Consider the following 15,308-nt stretch of genomic DNA (forward strand, 5'->3'; position numbering starts at 1 on the left):
TAAAAAGAAGTTTATCTCAAATTTACTTATTGATTAAAAAATACAATTACAAATTTGTAAATATTACCTTATTTTTTATTTAACAAAAAGAGAAAGAATAAAAACATAATTTTTTCCTAAAATTACTATTTTAAAAATGATAAGAAATGTAGGTAATACAAAACAATCTAGATCAATCTCCTTACAATTGTAAATCTTTTTGGATTTTATTACAATAATTTGAATAGTATAGTCGGCACAGACTATAGAGTATAGATTATAGAATGCACGCGGTATACCACTAATTTATTGCTATTCACTAGAAACTATATAGATATTGCGATTATCGGTGTTCTGAGTAATAATCATTTTACCACTGCCTACTGCAGTACTGCACACTTTGAGTTTGCGTGATTTTGCAATATGTGAGTGTGGGCACATTTATATACAACTGTCAACATTTATATTTAACAGTCAATATAACCATGTTAATAATTAATAACTGTAAATGTTTGACTTTTTTATGATCGTATATGAATAATATAAATATATAATATACAATCGTTAATGATTGCTATTATCTATAACGCGTATTATAATATAACACGGACAAATGTTTGAAAAATGTGTGATTTATTAAGAATTAATATTTAAGAAAATATCATAATAAAAATGTGTGCCTCTGTGTCATAAATAACTTTTCACATAACACTCGTTCCAAAATTGTCCAATTCTTTTCCTCTTCCCGATTATAATTTTAATGTTACAACTATCCATCGAGTTCCTACGGCTTATGTTAAGTAAATAAATGTAGTTTGCTGAAACTGATAAAAACGTTACACCAAAACAAAACGATGTAACGACAAATAAGTAACAATGGCTAACGAATGATATAGTTGGGTCTAAGTTACTCTTGGTTAACAACCTAAGAGGTAAAAAACTTAATTCGATATTAAAAGGGGTAGTATTCTACATATATTTATTATATATGTTTTAGAATATAAAATGTGTTGATAACGATTATTAATATCAAATCAACGTAACATAACGCACGAGTATTTAATAAAATGCTAATGTGCAGTGTTGATTGCAGACTGACCACTGACAGGAAAATCAACAACATTGCATTCGTTTGACAGTGCTGAAACGGATTATTCAAAAATAGGGACAGTGTTCAATCGGATTCCACTGAAGAAGCCAACGACACCGATTGATTATTTTAACATTTTGACATGTTGCAGTACATACGTGTTTCTTACTATGATACAACAGTAGGTCTATATACCTACTAGTATATCATGTACAGACGTAGGTTTGTACACTTAATCTGAGTTGGGTGTATGTACTTTCAATCGGTATAACAATACTATTGTCTCTTACAATGGTATAAATATGGTTAAGACTGGAGGGAGGGGAACTAGAAACATCAATTTTCCCAATGGCCCTATTAACATAATTTATTATACTGATGAAGTTAAGTTGGAGAATATTAGGCGATTTGCTCCTCCCCAAATTAAATCTATGGTATCTTTGACGTTGCAGTAATTATTTTAGATAACCAGCTAAGTTTGTCAAATCATAAACTACTTAAATTCCAGTGTCCAATTATATATTTATCATTGACTCCTGTGTAGATTGTAGACTGTATAACGTTTACACAAACAAAAATTCAATATACTGCACACATGTAGATTGATATCTTCTATATCTGTTTGATTATGTATTCGTTTCTATATTAACTAGAGTGTTTATACGCAGTGTGAGAAAAAAAAATTATAATTTCCAAACATCAATTGCTCACAAATATAGCTGACAAACATATTATTTTGATATTTAAATTGTATAGATATACGTACATCTAGTTAATAGTTTTTAACCTTTTTAGCATGAATAGTAAGTTAAGACGTACATTATATAACAACTGTACATCGTTTTAAAAAAAATTAAAAAACAACATTATGCACACGGTAGATGTTGTTAAAAAAATCGACGGGGATGATTCATACAGACGTCGATTGACCCGGCAAGTGTCTATGCACACTCTAAATGGCTTTAACGAACTCCGGCTGAACGTCAAGCTCTGCGATGCGTCATTGATACTCGATAACGGAGACACATTCCCAATACATAGATCGGTGTTGAGTGGTTCAAGCGATTACTTTAGGTCAGTACCCACGACCCACTCGATGCATTTCTCTATGAGCCATACTAGATATAATATTCTTTAATTACAAAACAAGGCAGCTCGAATAAAACATTGTACCTATACCTAGTTGAATAGTACATATATGTTTGGTGACGCTTTATTATTATATTATATAGGTAATTTGGTTTAAAACAATAAGTCAATATTATAGATGTGTTAACTGAATAAGTCCATAATAATATTTCTATCACATTTAAATTAAAAACGGAAGCTTTTTTATCACTTTAAATGCACTTCACCTTTATAATGCATTATTACCTATTATTTTTCTAGGTCACTAACTCTAATTTACACACATTTAATACCAATCCAAAGGAAAATAGGTAATTATTAGTGTTTAAAACAATATACACAGTTAGTATAGTAGGAAATTATCGGAATAACTATATGGGTACCTACCGTTTGATTACAATAACTGCAAATATAGTGTTTTTTTATATTTTAATATACCAACCATATTCCATAATATTAAATTAATTTTAACTTAATACTTAATAGTATAGTGTTATACAGACAATTCAAAATTCGTGTATTATTGTTGTTTTATTGAAACTCTTATGCTGATTTAAATTGATTATATGTATATTATAATATATTTTATTGATTATAAATAGTCAACACTTAATAATAAATTATAGTATTAAGTGATGATATGAAATTCAAAACATATCTATAAGTCAAGTGTATTATATAATTAGTATGTTGGTGGTTATTTAAAAAAGTGTTATCTCCATATTGAAATAGTTCAGTTTTGAAGGGTTGACCAAATTTGGCTACCAAGTCTACTTAGTCTCTGTAACTTATACGAGTTTTTTATTAATCACCTGTTAACCAACATTATTGAGTAATTCTTAGATATAGTATAGGTGCCTAGTAGACATTGCCTACTCACTGCTGCTAATATTATTTTTGTTTTTTAAACATAAATTGCCTCCAATTGTACTTAACTATAAATTATTTTAACTATATTTTTTTTTACAACTAAAATACTTTCATTGTTGTTTTATGTGTAACATTTGGGTATAGTAGAATAATAAAATGAATACAATATAAGGACAACTATTATTTAATAGTGCAATTGCTTATTTTAAGGCAATAACTACCTCGAAATATTAATATTTTAAAGTTTAAACGTGTATTGTATTCTGTTTTTAGAATACTCTTTACTACTACATTACACGAAGGAGACTACACAAAAATAAACCTAAAATCGATTGAAAGTACTACGATGGAATTTATTTTGCAGTACATTTATATGAGACAAATTGATATAAACTATGAAAACGTTATGGATATTATGCGGACAGCTGATTATTTGTGCATAGACGGTTTGGTGCAACTCTGTCATGAATTTATCGTCGAATGTTTGGGACCTGACAATTGTGTTTCTGTGCTACAATTTGCCGAGTATGTGTAAATCTAATAAAAAAAATATATCCCCATAATCCCTCGGAATCCCGTTACTATTTAGATTAATATCAACAGCATTCTCTTTAATAATAATCTGGCAGCTACTATTACTTTGGAGCATTGACAAATGCGGCGTACAAATACATAATCAAAGAATTTATGACCATTGCGGAACACGGCGACGAGTTAATGAAACTCCGAAAGGAAGAATTCAAACTAATAATCGAAGATAATCAGCTGAATGTGAAACGGGAAGAGTGTGTTTGGGACGTGTTACTGAAATGGGTGGACAAGGATCCCGAAAATAGGAAAAACGATTTGTTGTTTCTGCTGCCCAAAGTCCGTTTTGGCCTCATGGACTCTAAATATTTCATCGAGAACGTAAGTATAACATGACGTGTTACTGTTTACATAGTGATCGCCCGGTTGATTCGGAAATAATATTGACTGTTTTACCACAGCTTGTTTCCGCCAAAAAAGTTTGGTAACCATTAATTTTCAAGCAATGTACAGAGTGTGCTTTTTTGTTAGAAGTAACTTCTAGGTTAGGCCCTAACTAATTTTTTTCCAAGTATGCAGCTACTTATGAGATAATTAATTGTATTTGTCATGTTAGGTTATTTTTTTTCTTAATAGATATAAAAGATAAAACACCCTAGAATTTACAATACCAATATTTTGTTTTATACATTTTTTATAAAAAAAACAAAAAAATATTCATTTAAATTAATATTTTTATATATTTTAAAGTGACCTATATGTATTCTCAATAGATAACTACTAAATTGTAGTGTCACATTGTGTAGCACTATCTCTTGACTCTGTAATAGTTATTAATATAAGTACGTGAAACTAATAAAAAATGGTAGTTATATTTAATGTATTCTGTTTATTAATAATCAATGGGTTCTATGTATTAAGTAATTATTGAGAAAAGAAAAATGTAACTAATTTTCCCAGTATCCAAACACGTACCTAATCCCATTCACGTTTGTGTACTCATTATAAATTAATAATATTATTACCTATTATGTTCTTCTAATGATAAAAAATAACTTTATTATTATTAAATATTAAAATAGTAACTGATTTTTAACTAATCAAAATTACTGTTTTCTCATTAACTCGTAGCTTTTAAAACATGCAGAACTGGTGCTTTATTAATTATTTTTTTTACTTGATCTTTCCTTACTAATACACAAAATATGCAGTTTTTTTATTTAAATTTAAAAGCTTAAAAATTGAGTTTAAATATGAACACTTTTATAATGATAAGAAATTAATTGTATTTGAATATCAAATGGTAGGTTACAGGTATAGGTAATATAGGTACAGGTTACGTGTACTATAGAAAGCGAAACTAAAGACAATATTCGAATAATAAACTCAATGTAAATTTTTGTAAGTCAGCTAGTTCTTGAACCATGTCCAATCAACTTTTTTTCCCAACTAGAATTTCGACTTTAGATGCCCATGACTCCACCGATATTTTTTATTACAAATTCAATTTTACTATTTAAATTTTTAAATTTAACTATTACTTCATTTAATTATTATAACAATAATTTTCCCTCTCAATTTAAGGCTAAAGTATTTCTTAAATGTTTGATTTTTTGGTTATTGTCGTGTAGAAGTCGGTGATATAAGGCTCTTGCTTTGATGGAGCTCACAATTAAACTGCTGTCGTCAAAGCCTCTTTTAGAACCGTTGGTAGAATTTTTGATGCCAATGCGTGCCGATGAAGAAAGCAATGACTGATGACTATGTCTGGAATTTCTTTCCTTATCAGAGCTGTAAACCCAGATTATTTACCAATTATCACAGGAGCCTGAAGCACCATCACAGCGAACCAAGTTTTTTTTTATAATTAAAGCCCTAGTTGAAAAAAAAATTGTGATCATTTCAAATACATCTACTGTTTTTGTACTTTTCAAAATTGGTTTACGAGATAAACATTTTTCTTTTCTATTGGCAAATAGTAACAAATATAATCCACAAAATAGTAATTAACAGCATTGAGAAGAGTCAGTATTATCGTCCACTTTCATAATACATAGATAATATGTTGCAATTATATTCTAAAATTATTTGTTTTTAAATGTCAGTTGATGTATCAGAAATTCTGGAGTGAATAATATAATACTTATTTGACTAAGATAGAAGAGCTTTACCACAAACCAGTTCTACCATACCTGACGCACTAGGTTTTATCGCATGTGTCGTGTTGTAATCTTCTTTTAAATTTCGTTGTCGACATTTTAACATAGTACAATATTGTACGTTATCTAAATTTAACTTAACATTATTTTAGCTATGTGCATCGTATAGGGGCCAATTTGTAGATTTGTAATTTTAGTAGTTTGGGATACAGGAGAGAAACTATTATTCTTATACGATATATCGTAATCTTTAAAATGTCATTATTTTATAAAATTAGTTATATGTAAATTTAAAAAGAAATCAAATCTACTCCATGAACCCCTGGACCCTGAGTAACTTTCTACAGACTCCTTAGGGGTCCATGAACCACCAGTTAAAAACACTGTAGACTATGATGACGTTCTGTTCGAATATAGGGTATAATGTAAATCCTAAATTTTCCCACAATTACCTATAGTTGGAAAATTTAGTTTTAGTTTTATCAATTTTATTTTATACATGTATTTGTATATGATTTGTTTTATAATATCGGTGGAGCTATATATTTATTTATATTTGTGTATATGGTAAGTAATATCGACATGAGTGAAGATTAAGTACATTTATTTTTGCAGGCCGAAAAAATGTACTATAGTGCAATTCACATGTTATAAATCTGAATTTAAAATTAACTAAGCAAATAAAAAAAGGTGGAATATACAAGCTCCGGTTAATTAATATTAATCTTTTACTTAATTATGATAATATAAGGTATTTTTTAGTTCAATTGAAATAAATTTATAATAGCTATGAAATAGATAATATGTTTGTAATTATCATATAATGACAAGAGTATTTTTTATTGCCGTATACACACACGATTATTGTTATTAGGTACATTTTTATAATATTTTATCAACCTCCCGCCCCCCTAAACCAATAAAAAATGGTCTCAACAAAAAATCCGAACATACCGAATATGTTTGAACAAAGTTTGAATTCAATTTTAAAACTATTATTTTGCAAATGTATTATATGAGATCACTTTTGGTCTTTTTAGGTCATTTATTTCATTTTTTATTGTTTTTTTTTGTAAATTTAAACTTATGCATATTTTATGAATTTTTCAGTGTTCATAGTATAAATATTTTATAGGTACGTTCTTTAAGATCTCCGTACTAAATTAATAAAATCTTAATTTAAAAATTTACACATAATTTGATTTTTATATTTTTTTAAATTATGATACTCGCAGTGTATTTTATACACAATTTTTTAAAAATTTTAACGAATTTATAATACTTTTAGAGAATTTTTTAAGATTATTGTATGACTACATTTTTTGAGATTTCAAGGTTTTTTAATGCGCTAAATTCATACGCATAAATTATTATTACCAACCATATTTTGTGTAAATAATACCGTTAAAAATGTGTATACCTAATACCTATGTTACGATATTGGTTATTTACAAAATAAAAATTATCACTGATATTCTAAAAAATATAAACAATATCAATATTGAGTTGTTTTGTATCAAACGGCGGCAGCTGTACTCAGACGGTATACTTAAAATAATAATAATATTGCTGTAAATACATTTGTTTCTAAAACTATTTTTTTTTTTGTTAATCGTTTAATAAATGACATAATGAAAATATATTTGTTTTTATTATATTATAATTTAAATAAGGAGGTGCAGGTGGCTAACCCTCAACGCTCTCCGAATTTTCTTTAGAAAAAAATGCAGCACTTACCCAAATTTAAAACTAAATTTTCGTGGTTATGGATTATACATTGTTCCGAACAATATTAACTAACGGCTGCATCCGATTGCGTGTCATCTCTTAGACGGGTTTGTCCGATTGCATTCCATGTACCAACAAGTTTATTTATTATGCACTTATGCTCACAAATTAAATTTTTTTTGGACGTTTCTAATTTTTAAAAATAACAAATTTATGGAGATGTTTTGACTAATGTATAAATGAAAATGAATGATTTGAACTTAAATTTATAGCCAAAAATAATTTATTCTGACTTTAAACTAGCTATTTATTCTGCACTTGAAGTTATTTTTCCAAATGCAATCAGAAAAAGATGTCGTTTTCACTTAGGGCAGAAGCAAATGGAGAAAAGTTCAATCAGTAGGTTAACGTAAAAATTTTTTTAAAAACAATAATTGAAATATTTTTTTAATTATTTTTTTTATTGTCATTCTTAAATATTCAAATGCCGTAAACGACTGTTTTATAAACGAAATCATGGCAATTCAACCCAACAATTATCATATTATAGGTACTTGCATTTTATGACTATTGACTACTTACTAAAAACTTATGTGATGGCTTACAGTTTATTTCCACCATCTTTTTTTGGTGAATTTTCTAATTTTACAATGTGTTCAACTAATGTTTGTGAATGATTCCATTTCAAACTGAATAGAGCATGTTTTACTATCTAAGTCCTAATATATTATTAGTTATAAATGAAAAAATTTGTAGTTCAAATTTAAATAATGAAAAACGTATAGGTGCATTCATGAAGGAATTTCAAAATAATGAAATTAATAGAATTCTATATGCACATTGCACACAAGTTGGTGACAACAAAATAAAAAAAACCATGCTTTTCCAAATTGCTACCTACCTAATATATTATATAAAGTTGAACATGACAATATAGACAATATTATAATTATTCCATTATTATTATTATTTTTTTTTTTTTTTTCATTTTTTATTTTTTTTTATTATTACCAATATAATACAATATATTATGTTTTGAAATTATGATATTCTATTCTTAAAATGTCTAAAAAAACTACACCAAATTGTATAATATTATTATTTATTTGAAATCCTATGTAATAATGTCAAGAATATTTACTTAATTAACTTAAACTACAAATGTTTTATTAAATATTCACAGTGTGACCTGCTCCAATATTTGGACATTCCAAGGTTAGAATGCACCTGGATATGCACCTTAATAAGCAGAAACTTATTTTCAAAGAGATATATTTAGCCAGAAATTAAAAATTTAAAAATTTTAATATTAATAAATTTATAAATAATAAAAAGATTTAAATAGATTTAACTGAAACATAATAGGCTTATAAGTAAATCTTGCTTAAAACTAGCTTTTTGGCGGAAAAGAGTTATAACCGATTGTCCAGTGCAGTGCTAATAGGATTATTAATTATCGCTTGGTGATTCCTTTATAACATCAATACATCATTGCAGGTCAAGGACCATCATTACATACAAAACCGAGACGATTGTAGGCCTTACATAATCGAGACCTTGAAGTTCATGTATGACCTACAGCTGACGTCGAGCATGACCGATTCCATAGCACCGACGCTTGCGCGCCCCAGGTACCCGTTCGAAGTACTGTTCGCCATCGGTGGATGGAGCGGTGGCAGTCCGACCTCAATTATTGAAACTTACGACACAAAGTCTGATCGATGGACGAGGATATTCCAAGAGGACACACACGGGCCGAGAGCTTACCATGGTACCATCGTCATGGGACCGTACATCTACATAATTGGAGGCTTCGACGGGTTGGAGTATTTCAACTCTTGTAGGAAGTTCAACACGGTGACGAAAACGTGGGAGGAAGTAGCGCCGATGAACTGTAAGAGGTAACGTTATTGTATTATGAGACTATATTATGTCAGCCATTACTCATTTATTGTATATCCGCAGCCAACAAATAAGTCTGCTTTTAGACAGTGTTAAAATTAAGAGCGATGTAACAATAACTCTTATAATAGTGTCTATCGCTGCAGTAGATATTTTTACGTCATTGGTTATTGCGATGACAATTATTCACAGTGGGTGGCTATTACAGAAGGAGCAAACTCCAATTTTCGTGGCCCGACTACACTTAGTATCTTAGTTTGAATAATTTATCATTATGTATAAAATAATAATACATAATTATTTCATTTTTTTTATATAAAACAGTTTAAAAGTTTTGCAATTAGAAGGGCTTAAGTTTGAGAGTTAAAAGGGCCACTAGCTACTATAAGTGTGTGATGTTAAGCATTGGATCTTCAATTCCAGAAATTATACCACATAATACAAACGTATAAATAGTATATACTTTTAATACCTCACTTTCCGTTTACACTAATTTCTGTCAATATAAAAATATTTTAAAAACACATTTATACCTATACAAAATAAATATGTTCAATGTTCATTAAGAAATCAGATATTGTGAATTAAATTGATGATTAAATTAACCGACGCAGATGTTATGTCAGCGTTGCATTGTTAAACGGCATTATTTACGCAATGGGTGGATTCGACGGCCATCACCGGCTAGGCTCTGCAGAAAAATATGACTTCGAACGAAACCAGTGGACGATGATAGCACCTATGACTTCCCAGAGGAGTGACGCCTGTGCAGCCGTGATGAATGGTAAGTTCTTAGTCTCAAATATGAAAAATCTATGTTCATCGCATGCTGTTGACAGTTGTATTTTTTTAAATATACATATTTTATAGCTAATATAATATTTTAAAATTTAAGGGGACAGCAGTTCACCACATCTTAAGGAGAAAAATTTATACGAGATGATTTTGATTTCAATTCTATACATATAGAGTACAGACACATAAGTCAAAGTATATTGTGATCGCCATATGGGGGGGGGGAGGGGGAGACACACCGGCTGACCCGGCAATATACTTTTTTAACTCCACTCGCCATTTAAAATAATTCCTATCCAAAAAAACTTTGTCATACGTTCAATATGTATAATAAATAATAATTATGTTAGTTGTTAGCTGTGGAACGCTATACCTACTATGTTTGTAACAGAAGTTACACACAATGTGTCAAAAGAAGCACTAGGTATAATATAATATAATGGTAATTTTAATAAATAGGTATTATTTGTTAAACCAAAATCTGTTTTTATAATTAAAATCTATCTAATCAAATACAATTTTGTCAATCGATAATGTCTAAATATCTTAACTTTTGCTTAACTACTGCAGTTCTCTTGGTGTTAATATTACAGTAAAACATACTTACTACCTATATATATATATATATATATATATATATTGCCTAGTGCCTACTATCTAACCTACAATAATAGTAATAATGAAAACTCTAAATCATAATCGTCATACAACTATATAACATTATCGGGCAGGCAAAATTTACATTACCGGTGGGTTCAACGGACAAGAGTGTATGAACACGGCCGAGACTTATAACGTGGAACTGAACGAGTGGGCGCTAATACCGGCCATGCAGACCAGACGCAGCGGAGTGTCTTGTATAACGTATCACAACTGTCTGTACGTGATCGGTGGTTTCAACGGGCTGGTGAGAATGAACAGCAGCGAGAAGTTCGACCCGACCACTAACCACTGGTCGCCGGTGGTGGACATGTGCAATCCCCGAAGCAATTTTGCTGTCGAGGTGCTGGATGACATGATATTTGTGGCCGGTGGTTTCAACGGAGTGACCACCATTGCGCAGGTGGAGTGTTACAACGACCGCACGGACGAATGGTGAGAACTAGATGGATAGAATGAATGGATGAGATGAATTGATCGGATGAATGGGTGTGATGGATAGGTGGGATGGATAAATTAATAGACGAATAAGATTTTTTTCTCTAGAATGCGAGGGTTGGAACTGTTTTTTAGAAACCAAACCAAAATTATAAGAATTTAAAAAATCGTTCTTAAACCTGAAATCGTATTTAATATTTGAAACGATTTTGAGCCCTGCTAGACAATATAAATACTGGTAGCCCAAATAGGTATTTAATACTCAAAACTAATAACAATAATGGACTAAACTATTAAAATATAAGTACATATATAATGAGTTAAGTGTAACACATCAAATAATTATTATTAATGTAAGTACAACATTGTAAATTAAGTATGAGTACCTATATTTGTATGATGTATATAATATAATATATGTAATAAAGTAATAAAAGTTGATTTTAGGTTCGATTTTTCAGTATAATATATTAATATGTCACCTTCTTGTTTTGTGAAAATTCACCTATTATAAATTATTTATTAACCATTTTATCGGCTTTAATATTTGTTATAGTAAAAATTAAGAGTTAGCTATAAAATATATTAAATATATACATATATATATATCTACCTTTATATAAATGAAACTACACATTTCCTTAAAATATCTATTGCCACAATACCTCGTAAATCATAACGAAAATCAGCCAAACTTACACATTTAATTGAACAGAATATTATGATCACATTATCGATGATGAAACAACTACTGCAATAGACACTTTAACTAAATCCAATGCATACTATATTATCGTCTATATCATATCATAAAAATATAATCATTTATGTAAGGCATAAAACTGCTAATGTATAGTCTTACTCGTATTGAGTCGTATATAAATTAATTACATTTGTAAGTGATTAAATCTTAAATGTCATCTTCTCCCATCCGATCCAACAAGACAGTTAGAACTTTTTCTCTTCCCCAAAAAATTAAGATGACCATTGTTTAATTATTCATAAGGTGAATGTTCAACTATGATAGATGATAATGTATGGGTAATCCAAATTTCTAAACTCCAAAGTCAATCAATAAACGAGCATTGTTATATGAACATTGACGATTGTAAGAGTTCATCTTCTTTGCATCAACACACTTGATCTTCGTATTTTTAAATAATATACATAATATTATGTTGTTTTTTTAAACTTTCCGATCACTCAACAGTCGCAAATTTTTTCCAGGTATATTAGAGCCCTGACTTAAGAACCTGCTACCTACCTCATATGGAACTAAATAATAGACATAGTTTTTCACTAACTACTTCTTGAGGGTCTAATTTAGTTCCTCGTCATTTTTGTATAGGAATATAGGATAGGTAGGTACAAAAACGAATGTAATAAGTTGAACAGTAATTCAGACTGCAAACAAAACATTTTTTTATTTTTTTATTTAACACATACGAGGAAGTTCAGTGTCGCAGCTTACATGGATCACCCCGTACACTACCAATATTGGGATCTTTAATTATGTTTTATTTCTTACCTAATATTATGAAGGTTCGAAGCAAAAAGCATGCAAGTCTACAGGTCAGCGCTGTCAGCTTGTGTCATGAAAGATTTACCAAACGTTGAGTATTACATGCCTCTGGACCGGGATAGACTGGAAGAAGGCCGGAAAAACATCGTGAGGAACAACCGACCGAACAATAATAACAATGACACAGAACGCGTCGACAACGAATCTGTCAATACAGTCGCCACTCAAGTGGACAATAACCTAGCCACAGAAGAAGACGACGACGTCGTTATAGTACTCGACTGATAGATTGCTAGCAGCAAAAATGACTGCAAAATTTTCAAAATTGTTGTATGTAATCGTGCAGGTTGACGAGGTATCAAATATATTTTAAAACTATAATATTATGGTTTATTTAAATATTGACCAATTAATGAAAATGCGGACGGTTTCGGTGACAAATATATGTAAGTACCGAACCTATTTGCCTACACTTAGGTGGCAATTTTAATATTTTGCACTGAATAATTATCATTACTTATATTGAGTTATATTATTATTATGAAAGTGTACTAACTTATTTTGTTTTGAAATAATCAACCATATTTTAAATAAAACATAGTAAATACTATTGAGCTGATTCATTTAAATGGTGATTTTACACCGACAAATATTAGCACGCTTAACGCTTAAAGAGCTTCCCTATTCTAAAAAAAAGGAAAAAAGGTTACATACTAATATCTAATACAAAAAATCTATAGATTATTGTTCACAGATAATCAATCATGGATCAATATTTATCACGGATCTTCATTTTGCTATATATAAAGACATTAAAAGCCGTCTTAAGACAATAGCAGGTATGTGTAATATTATGACTAGGGCTCGGATTTATATGTAAATACATATTTTTACTGTGACTTGATAAATTAATTTAGGTAAGTGATAAATTCGTTTCAAGGGATTTCCAATAAAATGAACTATATTTTATTTTACATATTTTTACATATTTTGCCATAAGTACATGTTTTTACATATTTCTCAATAATTCCATTTTTCCTACATATTTCGATAATTTGTTCATTTACGATTTATTATTTATTAATACAGACTTACCCATGTTTAAAAAAGTACAAAATAATACTGTAGAACTTTTTCCTTCAGACATAGTCAACGTGCAATATTGTCCTATAACATCAGTCGAAGTTGAGAGATCTTTCAGTCGATATAGATCAATTTTACGACATAATCGGCGATCTTTCGAATTCGAAAATTTAAAAATGCATGTCATTATTAATTGTAACCATAATAATTAGATAGTTAGATAAATATTTTTTTTTATTACATTTCATTTTAATTAATAATAATATTTTTTTTTTTGATAATACATATTATAAATTTTTTAGCACATATTTATGTACATATTTTTGCTGCATAAATACATACTCTGGTTAAATAAATACATATAAATCCGAGCCCTAATTATGACTGACATAATTGTCTGCAACTCAACATTGCCGCCTAAATTTTACTTATATGATACAAATAATTACTAATTAAAGACTTTCAAACTTATTGTAATCTCATATTTTTGTTTTTTTGCTAAGCAAATAGCCAGGTCAAATAATAATTCCATTTAGAATATCAGGAATCATGTAATCTAAATGAAACAATTTATACACACATTTTTGCATCGTTCAAGAATTTTGCTCATTATAAATTATAATCTAGATTTTTAGCGCTTTATCAAAAAAAAAAAATTGTTTTTAAACATTAAATATTAAAATGAAAATTAATATTAATATTTCTGCAACATTGAATAGTGTGCGCTTTTCAATGCTATATACGATTTTCGCTTCTTCCCACCACGACAACAGTCTTCTAAATACATTGACTCATTATATTTTTTTTTGAAGGATCTTATATCAATAATATTTAATGAATATAATAAATTATACAAAATAAAAATAATTCAAATTACAAATAAATATAAAACTAACATGTCTATTTGAGTGTATTTGGGCTATTATTATAAGCCCCTAATCTACCTAGTAATAAGTAAAGGTATAGCATTACTGCAATATATACATAGAATAATATCGATAGTCTGTATTAAAAAAGGAGCGTTATTACAGCCGGTTTTTTTTAAATCGTGGATTTTTCTAAATAATTAATGATACATAGTTTATCTAACAAATACTTTAATAACTATTAGATACCTACCTATAATAACTATGTAAATAGAAAGTTGGGTTCCTCCTACCTATTGACATTAATTATAGAGTGAAATTTTCTGGCATCTTTTTTTTTTGTTGAAAGATTTTTTATTATTACATTAATACAATATAATATACAATGTATTAAAAGAAATAACGAAAATTACCAACTCGTTACTTGCATAATATTTTAGCTAGTAGACATTCTTTAATTTCTTTAAGTTAAAAGAAATAGTTATTGTAACATAGAACTTAATAAAAAAATATAAACAATAGCTCATCAATATATTTATGGTTTTTTTTTCATTTTAAAA

General features: G+C 28.8%; 1 protein-coding gene across 1 annotated transcript; it reads left to right on the forward strand.

Annotated features, from left to right (window-relative positions):
- Positions 1 to 59: 59 nt before the first annotated feature.
- Positions 60 to 13,286, forward strand: LOC111032871 (kelch-like protein 10). Its single transcript, XM_022313336.1, has 7 exons — positions 60 to 2,143; positions 3,341 to 3,592; positions 3,697 to 3,976; positions 8,980 to 9,383; positions 9,999 to 10,168; positions 10,911 to 11,274; positions 12,820 to 13,286. The coding sequence occupies exons 1-7, from the start codon at positions 1,938 to 1,940 to the stop codon at positions 13,082 to 13,084; spliced, it is 1,941 nt and encodes a 646-aa protein (XP_022169028.1). The 5' UTR covers positions 60 to 1,937; the 3' UTR covers positions 13,085 to 13,286.
- The last annotated feature ends 2,022 nt before the right edge of the window (positions 13,287 to 15,308 follow it).

This window comes from Myzus persicae, unplaced genomic scaffold (genome assembly GCF_001856785.1).
Source record: "Myzus persicae strain clone G006 unplaced genomic scaffold, MPER_G0061.0, whole genome shotgun sequence".
NCBI lineage: Eukaryota > Metazoa > Arthropoda > Insecta > Hemiptera > Aphididae > Myzus > Myzus persicae.